Source organism: Myxine glutinosa, chromosome 14, assembly GCF_964187855.1.
Source record: "Myxine glutinosa chromosome 14, kmMyxGlut1.1, whole genome shotgun sequence".
In the NCBI taxonomy this organism is placed as follows: Eukaryota; Metazoa; Chordata; class Myxini; order Myxiniformes; family Myxinidae; genus Myxine; species Myxine glutinosa.
In genome coordinates, this window is record NC_136274.1 from 22,967,022 (window position 1) to 22,985,518 (window position 18,497).

The 18,497-nt window shown below is 44.1% G+C and overlaps 1 protein-coding gene across 2 annotated transcripts in view; it reads right to left on the reverse strand.

The window, feature by feature from the left end:
* Positions 1–13,757, reverse strand: part of POF1B (POF1B actin binding protein) — a 70,452-nt gene extending 56,695 nt beyond the window's left edge. The window contains exons 1-4 of one of the 2 annotated variants that reach the window (XM_078768550.1): positions 13,635–13,757; positions 3,965–4,185; positions 3,399–3,536; positions 1,502–1,627 (exon numbers count right to left, since the gene is read on the reverse strand). In XM_078768550.1, the coding sequence (XP_078624676.1) occupies positions 1,502–1,627; positions 3,399–3,536; positions 3,965–4,168 (468 nt within the window). In that variant the 5' untranslated portion in view covers positions 4,169–4,185; positions 13,635–13,757. Of the gene's footprint in view, positions 1–1,501; positions 1,628–3,398; positions 3,537–3,952; positions 4,186–13,634 lie in introns of both variants that reach the window. The other variant, XM_078768549.1, reaches the window with a different exon arrangement.
* Between the last annotated feature and the right edge of the window lie 4,740 nt (positions 13,758–18,497).

The window sequence follows — 18,497 nt, forward strand, 5'->3', positions numbered from 1 at the left end:
TTTGCAACCGGAATCTGTATTTTAATCATACTCAGTGGTGTCATGGATAGAGTGTCCTATCCTTTTAAATGCGGAGCATCACGCAAGGAAGCAGCATGTACCATTTATAAAGCTTTGGCTGCGGTTTGAACCACTACCGACCGGCCAGGGTTTGAATGGCCCAGGTTTGAACCACCGACCTCCAGACCTCCCGACCCCAGACCTCCCTACCCCAGACCTCCCTAACCCAGACCTCCCTAACCCAGACCTCCCTACCCAAGACCTCCCACCCAAACCTCCCTCCCTGACCTCCCTCTGTTACCTCCCACCCAGACCTCCCAAGGACCTCCCACCCAGACCTCCCTCCCTGACCTCCCACCCAGACCTCCCAAGGACCTCCCACCCAGACCTCCCTCCCTGACCTCCCACCCAGACCTCCCAAGGACCTCCCAAGGACCTCCCAAGGACCTCCCACCCAGACCTCCCTCCCTGACCTCCCACCCAGACCTCCCAAGGACCTCCCACCCAGATCTCCCTACCGCAGACCTCCCACCCCCAGACCTCCCTAACCCAGACCTCCCTAACCCAGACCTCCCTAACCCAGACCTCCCTACCCAAGACCTCCCACCCAGACCTCCCTCCCTGACCTCCCTCTGTTACCTCCCACCCAGACCTCCCAAGAACCTCCCACCCAGACCTCCCAAGGACCTCCCAAGGACCTCCCATGCAGACCTCCCTCCCTGACCTCCCACCCAGACCTCCCAAGGACCTCCCACCGAGATCTCCCTACCTCAGACCTCTCTACCCCAAACCTCCCTACATCAGATCTCCCTACCCAAGACCTCGCTACCTCAAACCTCCCTACCCGAAACCTCCCTACCCGAGACCTCCCTACCCCAGACCTCCCTACCTCAGACCTCCCTACCCAAGACCTCCCTTCCTGACCTCCCACCCAGACCTCCCACTCTGACATCCCAGACCTCCCTCCCAAACCTCCCTCCATGACCTCCCAGACCTCCCTCCCCCAGACCTCCCTTGCCCAGACCTCCCTCCCTCAGTCCTCGTTTCCCCAGATCTCCCTCCCCCAGACCCCCCACCCCCAGACCTCCCTCCCCCAGACCTCCCAGACCTCCTTTCCCCAGATCTCCCTCCCCCAGACCTCCCAATCTCCCTTCCCCAGACCCCCTCACCCAGACCTCCCTCCCCCAGACCGCCCTCCCCCAGACCTCCCAGACCTCCTTTCCCCAGACCTCCTTTCCCCAGATCTCCCTCCCCCAGACCTCCCAACCTCCCTTCCCCAGACCCCTCACCCAGACCCCCCCCCCTCCTCTCCCAGACCGTCCTCCCCCAGACCTCCCTCCCCCAGACCTTCCTCCCCAAGACCTTCCTCCCCCAGAACTCCCTCCCCGACCTTCCTCCCCCAGACCTCTCCACCTCCCTCCCAGACTGTAAAAAAAAAATTCTAAAGACATCTTGAAAGAAGAACTTTCATTGGATGATGTGATTTTGTCACATTCATTACCTGTGCATCTCCAACTCTCTCTTGTCTCAGGAGATCTCGGGCCTGGGTTTCCAAACTTTGCATCTCCTTGCGCACCGTCGTACTGTCGTTGGGATTTAAATTCGCCTTTTCCAGCAGTGCCCATGTCTGCAAAGTAAACAAACAATTTGTCACTAATTTTAAAGACAAGCGGTGTGCTTTTCAGAGTTTTATTTCTCATTTCCACCTGTTCATGGCATCATATTGCCACCCAGTACACTACGCTTCCATGATATACAGTGCATGCTGTTTTGATTGCCCAAGCAGTAGCAGTTTGCCTTTTGATGAGCGCACTGCATTTCGGTATTGTGGTATTCAAAGCGGTATTCAATGACAAAGGACGGGCGACTAAACCGAAACAGGCCCGGACAGGCCAGGCCCGGAAATGTCAAAACGAAGGTTACTGACCTTGAAATGAGATAGAAAATAATGTATAATCAGTTATGAGGTTAGTTAGCTACACAATACCGAAAATTCGGTGAAAAACGAAAAAACAAAATTAATAATAATAAATAAATAAATAAATAAATAAATTAAAAATGCAATAAAATAAAAATGAAAAATCGAGCTCCGTGGGGCTAGACACGTGACATTGGCCTAACCAAATACCAAAACCCCTGTCAGATTCCACCAAACCCCTCGGAAAAGATGTAGCTTGAACTCGATTACCCCCTAAAAAGACATCTTTTTCGGGCGTCGCTCCGCCCACAATGGGCGAAATACGCCCACTCTAGGCAGGACACAACTAGATCATGATATCAACCTCCCACCCAAGTTTCATCAAGATCGGATATCATCGGGTAGTTATGCTGCGGACAGACAGACAGACAGACAGACGCACAGACAGACGCACACCCATGACGAATATAGTGGTCACTTGATAACTCGTGAACCAAAAACCCGCATAATTAAAAAATATATTATAAAATCAAAAAAAAGCAGAATTCTAAAATTCTAAAAAATACAAAAATAAAAGATTTGAAAGAGCTGGAACTTTGTCTTGGCATTTATTAATAACCCCTTCCATCATTGCATTCTCTGCACCCAAGTTCAGAAGCAACCATAACACTAGCCATGGGCGCGGGAAGTGGGGGTGCTGAGGGTGCTGCAGCACCCCCTGCTTTTTCTGTATTATTTAACTGCAATGGCAAAAAATATATATTATTAAAATATTTTTAATACTGGGATATTTTGGGTTTAGTGTAAGACTATGAGCAGAGCAGAGAGGGTGGAGATTTTATTTTTATGTTTGATTTACTTATTTTCAAAATGTGTATTAAATATTATTAACTTCAGCACCCCCAACTCAAAATGCTTTCCAGGGTCCCTGAGACGAGCAGGTATTGGTGGAACATCGGCACAATGCAGAATGTGACTTCAAGTCCTCAACTCCCCTCACTCCCCCTCTCAAACCCCAAGTCATCAACCTCCCCTTCCCAACATGAAGACTTCAATCCCCTCCCCAAGGTCTCAAGCTCCCTCCCTCCCCACCCCACCAAACCACAACACCTCAACCCTCCACACCCCGCCCACCAAATATCCTCAACCTTTAAAGTGGATCTTCAACATTGAGAGATGTGCCAAAAATGATATATTGCACAATATCTCAAAACGTTATGGACTAATTTGGACAAAACCTGATGGATGAGTTGGTCAGGTGACAAGAACAAGCTGATTCAACTTTGTTTCAGGTCCGGATCCAGGTCCAGCCTATCAGTGGGATGCATAGCGTAAACTGTGCAGCCCTGCAGGGGTATGCTCTCTACCGAGTGCCCTTCTAACTTGTGCATGCATGTATGTATACCTATAGAATGACATCTAAAGTCTAACAGCTTTTTAAGGCTCAGACGCAATTTTAACCCTAAATAAATTTGCACACCTCTTTGAGGACTTGTTGCAGGAAGTCTGCTCGGCTTGAGCCGACACGACGGGTTCTCTCATAGCTGAGTGACGATGCAGAAGATGAAGAGCTCGGGTAATATTCGTCAACAGATGGGTGGTGACTTTTAGATACTTTCTGTTGGAAGAGTAAAGGAAGGTTTTCCATCAAAGAAGGTCAAAAAAAAAATGACAAACGGATATAAATGAATCAAAATCAAATTTTCATCCGGTGAATTGCCCGCCACTTACCTCTAAACCATATGTACTCGTAGTTTAAATGACTTATGTTATAATATGTCAATACCTGAAGTTAAACTGAAGATAAGTCCTTTTTTGGGTTTGGATAGAGGTCAAAGTTCATATAAGAACTGCACAGCAGAGTGTGGAAGGTCAGTCAACATTGAGGTTTTTCCCAATATAACCAGATGGAAATTGGTCACATGACATGTTTAAATAAATAATGTCAGAGCTTTATCACCGTTCCATGGCCTCCTCAGCATTATATAACAAGCAGACTTAGCTTATCAAGAAAGACAGGCAAGAAAGACCCACCTTGTGTCCCACCTTGCGAATAGTCCACTGTCCGAGCAACGATGGGAGGTTTCTAAGCTCATACACCTCATGATTGATGACACGGCCAGGGATGTCTGTTGGATGATTCAGTGTCATTGATCGTTGAGAGGTTGTCGTTTCAAACACTTCGCCAGGAGAGTGGGAAATCCTCGGAAGAGAAGCCCAATGGTCCTCACTGTGTGATCGATTCATCATTGTTCACTGCTGTTAGCCTTTGAAGCATGAAGACAACCAATTAGAATTGCGTTAAATCTTACAATAAGCAGAGTTCTACAATTTTGAAGATGTTTCGAGCTGCCGAGACAGTTTCATTGGCTAAGGGGCACAATCCTGGACAGGTAGCAACTCCGACTGGAGGATACTCGAACGACTCATTTTTCTGACATCTGGTACTCATTTTGCTGACCCTTTGAAGGATGGCGCAATGACTCAACCCACCTGGTAGTAGTATATGGCACGACAGGGACTTGAGACTCAGGACCTTAAATATTAAGCCAGCCACCTTAACCGTTAAGCCAAAACAAGGCTTAATTAAACGGGCTTAATTAAACATTACAGAGAGACGAAATTCAATCCAAAGGATCGCCATCCCTAAGATTGTCTGCTGGAAGGAACACTTAAAACTGCTGGTTTCGCCACAATTCACCCGTATCATGGCGTCCAAGACCTTGACCGAGGATCCAGCCCAGGTCAGGCAAATTTTTGTGCAGTTGTGTTTTGTATTATAATCATCATTATCGATTTGATAGGATGCTGAACTTTCTTCTTTTACTAGAGGTGAAATTGCCAAGTGATGGAGGCAGATCTCTGTTGATGTTTGTGATGACCTTTGGGCGTGAAGCCAATCTAGATATTGAAACAAATTTGAGATGTCCATTATTGGGTGTAACCAAGAGGCAACTTTAATCATTGTTCTTTTTCTGACTATTAAACTCAACTTTTCTTCAGCAAAATATTTTAGAAATTTGGGCATTCAAATGTTTTCATAGCAGCGGCAAAATAATGCGGCAAAAACTAGAAGCAAAATGAATGACTTAGTGAAAGGGAAGGACTGAATGAATAAATGACCGAGTTGTTAGTTGGATAATTGTCCACCCCTCTTATAATAGTCTGATTCAATGCAATCCAGGCTATAAGGCAACAGCTGAAAATCTTGAAGGGGGGTGTAGACTTTTTATAGGCACTGTATATATGTATATACACGTGTATGCATATATATATATATATATATATATACTGAAACGCAAAAGAAACTTACCACTTGTTTGAAATGTAATAAAATTGTAACAGTTCAAAATAAAACAAACCAACAATTGCTAATTGAAACATTGGCATTTTATTGATGACATGTCAAGTTTTTGACCAAGATACACCATCTCATCAGTTTGTTCTACAGTACAGAACAGCACAGGGTGCAATGTCAGTCCCCTTTCAATAGCGTGTGTGGCCACCATTGTTTTGGATACAGGCAGTGCATCGTCGGCGTAGACTGCCTACCAGTCTTTGGATGGATTGCTGCTGGATTCTGTCCCACTCAGTCCTCAATGTCTGAAGCAGCCTCTGCCCCTGTCCTGGCCCTGCCAACTACGTGTCTCCCAAGCTCATCCCACAGGTGCTCTATGGGATTCAGGTCAGGGGAGAGCGCAGGCCACTGCATGGTGTTGATGTTCTCGCCTTGGAGAAATGCAGTGGTAAAGCGAGCAGCATGGGGACGAGCGTTGTCATGCTGAAAGGTTCTCAGTTCTGGGTGGTATAGCAGGAATGGCAGCAGATGAGGTCGCAGGATGTTATCCACATACCGCTGGGCGTTAAGATTCCCATCCACAACCACCAGTGGCATCCTGTACCGGCCTGATATGGCGGCCCACACCATCACACTTGGGCCACCCCACCTGTTGGCTTGACGCACGCAACAATCGGCATATCGCTCGCCAGTTCTTCTCCAGACACGCTCACGCCAATCAGGACTGTCCACACAGAACCTTGACTCATCGCTGAAAGCGACCTCGTTCCACTGCGCCAAGGTCCACCGCTGATGGTGCTGGCACCATCTCTGTCGGTTGCGGCGATGGGCAGCCGTCATCACGGGGCCTCTGTATGGTCTTCTGGCAGTCAGACCATAGTCATGCAGTCGTCTTCGTGCAGTATCATTGGATATCCGTGGGTTTGCACGCCCCGGAGTTTCTGCCGCAGTGCGGGATGCTGGACGGAATCGATCCCGCAGGTGACTTCGGACCATCTGCCTGTCCTGCCTTGCAGTGGTGACTCTTGGCCTCCCTGATCGAGGTCTGTCATCTGCAGAGTTGTGGAGGGTGTCTCTGTCCACCAGGGCTGATATCGTCTGGTGTGAACAGCCAAGGCGACGTGCCACCTCACGGTAGCTCAGCCCGCCTTGCAGCATGCCCAGGGCACGCTGCCGTTGATCCATTGACAATCGTGGCATGTTGATTGAAATGCCCATTTTGCACTGGCCTTTTTAAAGCCAATATCAAGACATCACGTGCAGCTCACTAAAATCATCCCGTACCCCTTGGCTAATCACTGACAGTCAAAACGGCTGTTCAACAGCTGTGCTATGAAGTGACCATTGAAGGTTCAAGTGACCATCCGTGACCATTTTGTCTGACAGTGAGGACACTATTGTCCACAAATAAGTTCACACATTTACTACACGCAGTGTTATTGTTGATATTTAAAGGTTTCAAAGGTGGTAAGTTTCTTTTGCGTTTCAGTATATTGTAACGATTTTGAGAAGTGTGTAACGAATTTGAGAAGTGTAACGGTTTTTGAGAAGTGTAACAATTTTGGAGGAAGTGTAACGAATGTGAAAACGTTACAATGTGAACGTTACAAAAGGTACGGTAACACCCTGGTAATGTAAATAATGGTCGTAGCCGGCCTCCTAGTTAATTCCATGAAACTTACACGCAGGTCACGATATATCTTTTAAATAGTGTATTTCCTTATTCCATGTAGGCTAAATATGTGTTTCCCACTAGATTGACTTTGCATTGTATCAAACAAAATAAGCGTAGGCCCTTCCAATTTCCCCAAAACCTCCCTTCCAATTGCCTTCCGCATTTTGGGCGGTTTTCTTCAAACCACCATTGGCCACGAGGTAGGGTTGGGGAAGAAAGGCATGTCTCCACCTCGTCATAAGAGGGAAGGAGTGAACCAGCTCTAACAGCCAATCAACACCGCTGTGAGCGACCCGGTAGGCGTGCCCTGGGAGCCGGCGGCTTGATTTCGCCCGAGGTGATAAAAGCGACTGTAAGGGACTGCTTTACCAGATGAGCTGCGAGATGACTTGGAGAGGCCTTGGGAGATGAGCAAAGAGGCTGCACCAAGAGGTGAGATGCGAAACGCTCCAAGCCAAAGAGGAGAGGTACTCGGCAAGGAAACCAGCTTTGGAGAGACGCGCTGAAAGGAGGGAGACGGCCCCACCCCAAGAAGAGGAGCAGGTGTGCCGAACCAGCGCGTGACGTCTACCGCAGTGGATACACGACGGAGGGTTTCCCGCCAAAACCGCGAGGAATTGTGAGCTGCGGCCTCCCGACCTTGCCTCCCTCTCAAGCAGTCCATCTCAAGCCCTACCTGCCTGCAATATCCCCTGTGTAAGTGTGAACGTCCTGTCCTACTCGTTTGTCTTGGGGCTAAGTAAAAATGAATAGTGTAAGTTAAAGATTCGCTGTGTTACTGCTTCTTCCATCCATTGCTTGTGTGTGTATAATAAAATCTGTTCTTCCTCCGTATTCTTCTTCTTCTTCTTTTTCATTCTCTTTCGGTCGCTTTAGAGATTTCCCGATTGAATATCTGTGGGGCGATCTGGTCAACGTCGGGTGGAATCGGGTTTTAATCGGGGAGTAACTGTTCGGACGCGGTTAAATACACCACCGCTCGGTCAATATAACATCTAAAAGCCGCGTCTGTAACAATATATATACATCTATACATATACATCTATATATACAGACGTGGCCAAAGATATTGACACCCTTGCACTTTTTTCAAATAACTCACAATTTTCTCTAAAAATAAGTTGAAATTGACAAAAGTATTTGGTCTCCACAATTCTTGATTTCATCTACATTAAAACATTATCATTAAAACATATATCATTAAAACGCTTATTTCTGAAGTTTGTAATCAGAACTTCTCTCCAGCTATTGCTCCTGTCGCCCTAAGATATGTGTGATACTATGTAGTTATGACTAACCCTTCCATATAAGCATACCTACTTAGGACACGTATGCTCTAAGCATACCTATAGCATACCTGACCTTTGACGGAGACCAAGATTTCTGACACTGGGTTGAACATTGCGCTCCAAAATGCCTTGGTAATCTCCTGATTTCATGATGCCATGCACACATTCAAGGTCCCCAGTGCCAGAGGCAGCACCCAGTGCCAAAACATCACTGAACCTCCTCCATGTTTGATTGTCGGGAAGGTGTTCTATTCTTTGAAGGCTTCATTTTGTTTTCTGTAAACATAGAGATGATGTGCTTTACCCAAAAGCTCGAATTTGGTCTCATCTTTCCACACGACATTCTCCCAGAAGGATTTTGGCTTTTTCAGGTGTGTTTTGCCAAACTCCAGTCAGGTTTTCTCAGCAGTGGCGTCCTCCTGGATCTCCTACCATAGAAACCCCTTTCATTGAGTTGGTGACAGATGGTGTGAGTTGAAATTGTCGTACCTTGTGTCTGAAGGTCACCTTGAATCTGTTAGGCAGTTGATTGAGGTTCTTTCTCCACCATTCAAACAATCTTTCGCTGAAATCTTGGATCAAGTTTCCTCTTACGGCCACGTCCAGGGAGGTTGGCTACAGTGCCATGGGCCTTAAACTTCCTGATAACATTGCGTACGGTGGACACAGGAACATGAAGGTCTCTGGAGATGGACTTGTAGCCTTGACATTGTCCATGCTTGGCTACAATCTTGTGTCTGACCTCTCAGACAATTCTCTGGTTTTCTTTCTTTTCTCCACGCTCATTGCGGCACACACAGTGACACAAAACAGCAGAATGAATCCTTTTCTCTGTTCAAACTGGTTGAATGAGTGATTTTTATATTGCAGGCACCAGCAACTCACCGCAGGTGAGTTCAAATTCCAAAGTAAAGGAAAATCACCTGCTTGAAATCTAACTTTTTCTAACAAATTCTAAAAGGTGCTAATAATATTGTCCAGGCCATTTTAGGATTTCTGTGTGGAATAAGCTAAGATTTAGTAATTTGGTTCGCTGCGCTTGCCTCACCACAAATTGTTACAGAGGAACGGGCGTGTTTTCGCTGAGGATAATGACTGTACCTGAGTTGCTGTGTTGTCGTCATTTACACCAATCATAATACAAACAATTATTTTGCACAAATATATTTGCAGTGTTTGTGATATTACATTTTTATAAGCAATTTAGGTTGAAGATTTAGGTTGAATTTTTTTTTTCTTTTCAAAAAAGAACCTCTCAGCACATTTATATGGGAGGGGTAGGTGCAGACTGGAAATTTGGGACGATTACACCTCACCACTATGTAATTAAAAACACCTCACCACCACGTAATTCAAAACACCTCACCACCATGTAATTAAAAACACCTCACCACCACGTAATTCCAAACACCTCAGCACCACGTAATTCCAAACACCTCAGCACCATGTAATTAAAAACACCTCACCACCATTTAATTAAAAATACCTCACCACCACGTAATTCCAAACACCTCAGCACCATGTAATTAAAAACACCTCACCACCACCTAATTAAAAACACCTCACCACCATGTAATTAAAAACACCTCACCACCACGTAATTCGAAACACCTCAGCACCATGTAATTAAAAACACCTCAACACCACATAATTAAAAACACCTTACCACCACGTAATTAAAAACACCTCACCACCACGTAATTAAAAACACCTCACCACCACGTAATTCAAAACACCTCACCACCACGCAATTCAAAACATCTCAGTACCATGTAATTAAAAACACCTCACCACCACATAATTAAAAACACCTCACCACCAAGTAATTCAAAACACCTCACCACCACGTAATTCAAAACATCTCAGCACCATGTAATTAAAAACACCTCACCACCACGTAATTAAAAACACCTCACCACCACGTAATTAAAAACACCTCAGCACCATGTAATTAAAAGCACCTCACCCCCATGTAATTAAGAACACCTCACCACCACGTAATTAAAAACACCTCACCACCACGTAATTCAAAACATCTCAGTACCATATAATTCAAAACATCTCAGTACCACGTAATTCATAACACCTCACCACCACGTAATTCAAAACACCCCACCACCACAAAAATCAAAACACCTCACCACCATGTTATTCAAAACACCTCACCACCACGTAATTCAAAACACCTCACCACCACGTAATTAAAAACACCTTACCACCATGTAATTAAAAACACCTCACCACCACATAATTCAAAACACGTCACCACCACGTAATTCAAAACACCTCACCACCACATAATTCAAAACACCTCACCACCATGTAATTCAAAACACCTCACCACCACGTAATTCAAAACACCTCACCACCACGCAATTCAAAACACCTCACCACCACGTAATTCAAAACACCTCACCACAACGTAATTCAAAACACCTCACCACCATGTAATTCAAAACACCTCACCATCACGTAATTAAAAACACCTCACCACCATGTAATTCAAAACTCCTCACCACCACATAATTAAAAACACCTCACCACCACGTAATTCAAAACATCTCAGTACCATGTAATTCAAAACATCTTAGTACCATGTAATTCATAACACCTCACCACCACATAATTCAAAACACCTCACCACCACGTAATTCATAACACCTCACCACCACGTTATTCAAAACACCTCACCACCATGTAATTCAAAACACCTCACCACCATGTAATTAAAAACACCTCAGCACCACCTAATTCAAAACACCTCACCACCATGTAATTAAAAACACCTCACCACCACGTAATTCAAAACACCTCACCACCACGTAATTCAAAAGACCTCACCACCATTTAATTCAAAACACATCACCACCACGTAATTCAAAACACCTCACCACCACCTAATTCAAAACACCTCATCACCATGTAATTCAAAACACCTCACCACCATGTAATTCAAAACACTTCACCACCACCTAATTCAAAACACCTCACCACCATGTAATTCAAAACACCTCACCACCACGTAATTCAAAACACCTCACCACCACGTAATTCAAAACACCTCACCACCACGTAATTCATAACACCTCACCACCACGTTATTCATAACACCTCACCACCACGTTATTCAAAACACCTCACCACCATGTAATTCAAAACACCTCACCACCATGTAATTAAAAACACCTCAGCACCACCTAATTCAAAACACCTCACCACCATGTAATTAAAAACACCTTACCACCACGTAATTCAAAACACCTCACCACCACGTAATTCAAAACACCTCACACCATGGAATTAAAAACACCTCACCACCAAGTAATTCAAAACACCTCACCACCATGTAATTAAAAACACCTCACCACCATGTAATTAAAAACACCTCACCACCACGTAATTCAAAACACCTCACCACCACGTAATTCAAAAGACCTCACCACCATTTAATTCAAAACACATCACCACCACGTAATTCAAAACACCTCACCACCACCTAATTCAAAACACCTCACCACCATGTAATTCAAAACACCTCACCACCATGTAATTCAAAACACCTCACCACCACCTAATTCAAAACACCTCACCACCATGTAATTCAAAACACCTCACCACCACGTAATTCAAAACACCTCACCACCACGTAATTCAAAACACCTCACCACCACATAATTCAAAACACCTCACCACCATGTAATTCAAAACACCTCACCACCATGTAATTAAAAACACCTCACCACCATGTAATTAAAAACACCTCACCACCACGTAATTCAAAACACCTCACCACCACGTAATTCAAAAGACCTCACCACCATTTAATTCAAAACACATCACCACCACGTAATTCAAAACACCTCACCACCACGTAATTCAAAACACCTCACCACTATGTAATTCAAAACACCTCACCATCACGTAATTCAAAACACCTCAGCACCACCTAATTCAAAACACCTCACCACCATGTAATTAAAAACACCTTACCACCACGTAATTCAAAACACCTCACCACCATTTAATTCAAAACACATCACCACCACGTAATTCAAAACACCTCACCACCACGTAATTCAAAACACCTCACCACTATGTAATTCAAAACACCTCACCATCACGTAATTCAAAACACCTCACCACCATGTAATTAAAAACACCTCACCACCATGTAATTAAAAACACCTCACCACCACATAATTCAAAACACCTCACCACCACGTAATTCAAAAGACCTCACCACCATTTAATTCAAAACACATCACCACCACGTAATTCAAAACACCTCACCACCACGTAATTCAAAACACCTCACCACTATGTAATTCAAAACACCTCACCATCACCTAATTCAAAACACCTCACCACCACGTAATTCAAAACACCTCACCACTATGTAATTCAAAACACCTCACCACCATGTAATTCAAAACACCTCACCACCATGTAATTAAAAACACCTCACCACCACGTAATTCAAAACACCTCACCACCATGTAATTCAAAACACCTCACCACCACGTAATTCAAAAGACCTCACCACCATTTAATTCAAAACACATCACCACCACGTAATTCAAAACACCTCACCACCACGTAATTCAAAACACCTCACCACTATGTAATTCAAAACACCTCACCATCACCTAATTCAAAACACCTCACCACCACGTAATTCAAAACACCTCACCACTATGTAATTCAAAACACCTCACCACCATGTAATTCAAAACACCTCACCACCATGTAATTAAAAACACCTCACCACCACGTAATTCAAAACACCTCACCACCACATAATTAAAAACACCCCACCACTTCGTTATTTAAAACACTTCACAACCACGGAAACAATCGTTTAAGTTCGAAGTTCAGTGACAACACAGACACTGCCCAGATATGTAGATATATAGATCGATGACTGTACCGGAGTTGCTGTTTTGTCATGATTTACACCAATCATAATACAAACATTTATTTTGCACAAATGTATTTGTAATATACGTGATATTACATTTTATAAACAATTGAAGTTGAAGATTTAAGTTTAAAAAAAAGAAGTTTTCAATAGTTTTCAAAAAAAAAACTCTTCGTACATACACACGGGAGAGATAGGTGCAAAGCAGAAGTTTGGCACGATTTCACAATAAGTTTAAGGGAGTAGTTTAGTGACAAGGCAGACACTACACACACATATATATATATATATAGAATGCGATTACATCTGATACATAATCAAGATCAAGTGCAGTACAGTACATTGTGAGCCAACATCTTTTGGCGAAACGAACAAATAAACATTATTTATTAAATAAATAACTCTCGTCGTTCAATGCACTGTATCATCAAACCCATAGCCAAAGGAATGCGCATTCCCTACCAGGGACCTTTTGAAGATTCACAATGAACAATCACCAAGTCATGTGAGAGTTTGTAGAAACATCGTTCTCTTACCTGGACGACGACTTAGCTGTGGAGTCTCTTCATGCAATAGCTTCCTTTTAGGCAAGAGTGCAGGTACCCGAAGGTGATGCTGGGTGCCGGCTCACAGGGCTGGGCGCTGAAGGCCACACCTTGTGCCCCAGGCAAAAGGAAAAAGATAGATGAGAGAAAGACAGTAAAACCTGCATTCTGTGCTTACACAGACACACACAAACACACGTGCGCACATGTGCACACACCGACAGTGCGCATTCAGAAAGCATTCACACCCCTTGATTTTTATCACATTTTGTTTTGTTGTAGCCTGAATTTAAAATGGCTGAAATTGACTTTTTTTTAAATCTCTGATCTACAAATAATTACCAATAATGTCAACGTGGATTTTCTTTGAGAAATTTTTACGAAGTTATTCAAAATGAAATACAGAAATATCTAATTTACATAAGTATTCAACCCCCTGAGTCAGTACATCGTAGAAGCTCCTTTGGCAGCGCCTACAGCTTTGAGTCTTCTTGGGCATGTCTGTATCAGCTTTGCACATCTGGATTTGGGGACTTTCTCCCATTCTTCCTCGCAGATTTGATAAAGCTCTGTAAAGTTGGATGGGGAGCGTCGGTGAACAGCAATCTCCAAGTCTTTCCACAGATTCTCAAGGGGATTCAAGTCTGGGCTTTGGCTGTATGCTTGGGGTCATAGCCCAGTTGGAATGTAAATCTTCACCGCAGTTTAAGATCTTTTGCACTCTGAAAGTTCTCCTCAAGGATTTGCCTGTATTTGGCTCCATTCATTGTTCCCTCTATCCTCACAAGTCTCCCAGTCCCTGCCGCTGTAAGACATCCCCAGAACATGATGCTGCCACCACCATGCTTCAGGGTCGGGATGGTATTAGATGGGTGATGAGCTGAGCTCGGTTTCCGCCAGATGTTAGGGCCAAATAGTTCACTTTTCGTCTCATCAGACCACAGAATCTTTTGTCTCATGCAAGGTTTCACATGCCTTTTTGCACATTCCAGGCATGCTGTCATGTGCCTTTTTGCACATTCCAGGCATGCTGTCATGTGCCTTTTTGTCAAGAGTGGCTTCCGTCTGGCCACTCCCCCATAAAGCCTATATTTGCAAAGTGCTGTAGAGACTGTTGACCTTCCAGCAGGTTCTTCCATCTTGGCCAAGGAACTCTGTAGTTCTGTCTGAGTGGTCATTCGGTTCTTGGTCACCTCCTGACCAAAGTCCTCCTTCCCGGTTTTTTTTTTTTTTTGGGGGGGATACAAGATGTAATTAAAAACACCATATAGATTTTGGCAGGCAAAAAGATGGACACATAAAACATATAATAAGGGGAGCGGTAGACAAGGTGGGAAGAGAGGGGGAAGCACACAAGCACAACATTTGAGAGCAGGGACATCGGGAGATCTGTGGGAGGGATAAGGCTTGGGGAGAGGAGGTGTGGGAAGGGGGTGGGGGGTGGGAGAAGTATAAAACACATGGACACTGCTAGGACTTCCAGGAAAGAAGTTGGTATTTCAAAAAGGTGGATCTGGGGTGAATTAATGGGGGTAGAAAAGATCAAGGTTTTGGATGGGGGAAGATAAGAGATGGTGGTGAACAGCTGTTTTAAAGACCTGGAGGGAGGAGTGGGATTTAAGAGAGTGAGGGAGTTTGTTTCAGAGAAAGGAGAAAAAAGGAATAAAAGAGTGAAGGTGAATAGAGAGTCTTGATTTTGGCAGTTTCACCATAAGAGGGTTGCTGGCAGATCTTGTGCGACCTGTAGGAATATTTGGGGGACTGAGCACAGAGAGAGCTGGGGGGGCAAGGCCAGAGGGGAGTCGGTAGAAGACAGAAAGACCACCGACCTGCCTGCGGTGAGTGAGTGAAAGGCCCTCGGAGATAGCTTCATCGCGGGAGATTCCAATGATTCTGAAAGCTTTGGTTTCAACAGCGTGAAGACGAGCTAGGTGTGAGGCAGGAGCACCAGCCCAGAGTGGAGAGCAGGTTGCTCAGTTTGGTCGGACGGCCAGCTCTAGAAAGAGTCTGGATAGTTCCATATTCTTTCCATTTCCTAATGATGGAGCTCACTGTGCTTTGGGGAACTTTCAACACTCTAGAAATTGTTTTATACCCTTCCCCAGATCTATGCCTCCTCACAATTCTATCTCGGAGTTCTATGGACAGTTCCTTAGACTTCATGATAGAGGTAAAGGTGTGTTTCTTTCTAAATCATGCCCGTTCAATCAATGGTTTCTACCACATGTCTACCACAGGTGGACTCCAATCAAGTTGTAGAGCCATCTCAACGATGATCAAATGAAATTTGACGCACCTGAGTTTAATTTGGAGTGTCATAGCAAAGGGGTCGAATACTTTTAACTCAAGACATTTCGTATTTTCATTTATAATTATTTTGTAAAAATTCCAAAAAGGAAAATGCCACTGACATTATGGGGTATTATGTGTAGATCAGTGATGAAAAAACAACCATTTTAAATTCAAGCTGTAACACAACAAAATGTGAAAAAAGTCAAGGAGTGTGAATATTTTCTGAAGGCACTGTGTGCGTACATACACGAAGGTAGATACTTTGAGACCTGGCTCTGTTACACCTTCTGAAGCCCTCATATGGAGATACCAACCAACGACACACAATCACATGCCTCTGATTTGAAAGCAATAGGCATTGTGCTTCGGCCTCATCACAGAAGATTCATATAATTTTGAGACGTTTAGATGCCACATAATTCAGGAGAGACAGATGTGAGGCTGGATCACCAGCCCAGAGTGGAGGAAAGTACTCCATTGAGCTGCACATAAAGGCCTTGTAAACTGTGAATAGCTTTGATTTTTCTAAGGAAAGACCTGGATCGACATGGGATGCAAAACCTGAGGCTGGCTTTGGAGGCCAGCTTTGCTATGTCATCAACTCAGGAAAGGTCGTGGCTGAAGTTGGGGCCTAGAAGTTCCAGAGACCGAACCTCTTCCAGTCAATGTCCAAGGGCATAGATCGGTGGGTTATTTTGATCATCCTTCCAGGAGCAATGGATATGACTGTGAGATTTCCAGCATTGAAGGACATGTTCTATCTATCAGACCGGGATGGATTCCAAACTCATGGTCAGAGATCAGCCTGTTTGAAAACAGCAAAGACTTGACATCAGAAGTAATCATCGATTCCATGACCTTCCTGGTAATTTCAATCAAGATCACCAGCCTATACTATTTACCCTGCGCTCGCGAAGCGAAAACAAGGTTAAGCATTCAGTTGCGTACGTGTGCCGTGTGCAGTACGTGTCTGCATTTAAAAAATACATTTACTCTGCAACCGTTGGTCCGATTGACACGAAATTTTACCATAGAAGCTCCTCCGCCTGTATAATTTTTTTATTCATAACTATGACGTCATAGGTCTCGCGGTACGGACGCCATCTTGGAAAAACCTTACACCTCTATATCTCCCAAACCACTCAATGGAAAAAATTGAAACATGGTTCATTTTCCAGTACTCACCATGGGGAATAAGATATGTTGATGGTGATGTCATCGGTGCCTTAATTATGACGTCATAATTCGACAAGTACAACGCTTGATCTGATCAGTATGAATAAAACAAAAATTCCTCTGCAACTGTTAGTCCGACGGACACGAATTTTTCAGAATATGTGCGGCTCCTCCTGTAGAATTTTTCAATGATAATTATAACGTCATAGGTCACGTGGTACAGACGCCATCTTGGGAAAAAATCGAAAAAAGTTGCACCTCTATATCTGAAACCGCTCCATGGAATTTTTTTTAACATGGCTCATTGTCAAGCACTCCCCTTGGGGAATAAGATATGTTAGTGATGATGTCATCAGTGCCTTCGTTATGACGTCATAATTCGACAAGTACAACACTTATCCGATCATTGTGAATTTTTTTTCTCAGCAACTGTTCGTCTGATGGACACGACATTTTCACCATAGGAACGCCTCCTCATGCAAAATATTTTAATGATAACAATGAGGTCATAGGTCATGTGCTACAGGCGCCATCTTGGAAAAAACGAAAAATGTTGCACCTCTATTTATCCAAAACCGCTACATGGAAAAAATTGAAACGTGGCTCATTGTAAAGAACTCCGTATGGGGAATATGTGTTGTTAACGATGACGTCATTGGTGCCATAATTATGACGTCATAATTCGACAGGGAAAACGCTTAGTCTGATAAGTTTGAAATGTATTGAGCGTGATCTATGCAACAGAGTTGGCTCACAACAAGTTGACTGCACAGGGTAAGTATTCTATGAATACCATCTAGTTAGTGTATGTTTTTGCACCCTTATTGTAGATGCGAGAGATGTTTGCTGATGTTTAAGCCAAAGGCAAACGAAAGACCGGATAAAGCAGATAAAGAGGATAAGCAAGAATGGTAGAGCAGGATTTTGAGAACATGGACACTAAAGCCATTTGGGCCCATCTCTGAAGCAGGGTGAAGCCCGGACAAAACTTTGTGTACCTTCTCATGTGAAAAGGACACCGAGTCCAGTAGCCAGTGGTACCCAGGGATATAGGATCAGGATGGAATGGTATGGGTTTGGTACATGAAGTTTGGAGGCAAAGACAGAGTTGAGACTTTTTTCTTCTTCTTTTGTAAGCATAAACAAGGCTCCTTGAAGAGCGAGAGCAGAATGGAAGGGAACAAAAGGGGGAAACATCAAAAGCAAGGTCGATGTGAGAGTGAGATCAAGTGGAGGTGGAGAAGGACACATGTGGGTGGATGAGCAATCTGCACACAAGCTGAATTCAATTTAGCAAAAAGAAGAAGAAGGGGAAAGTTGAGATGAAACAGAAAAGGAAGATAATGAACAAAATGGCCGGCTTTCTGCTATATCTTGAGCAGAGTC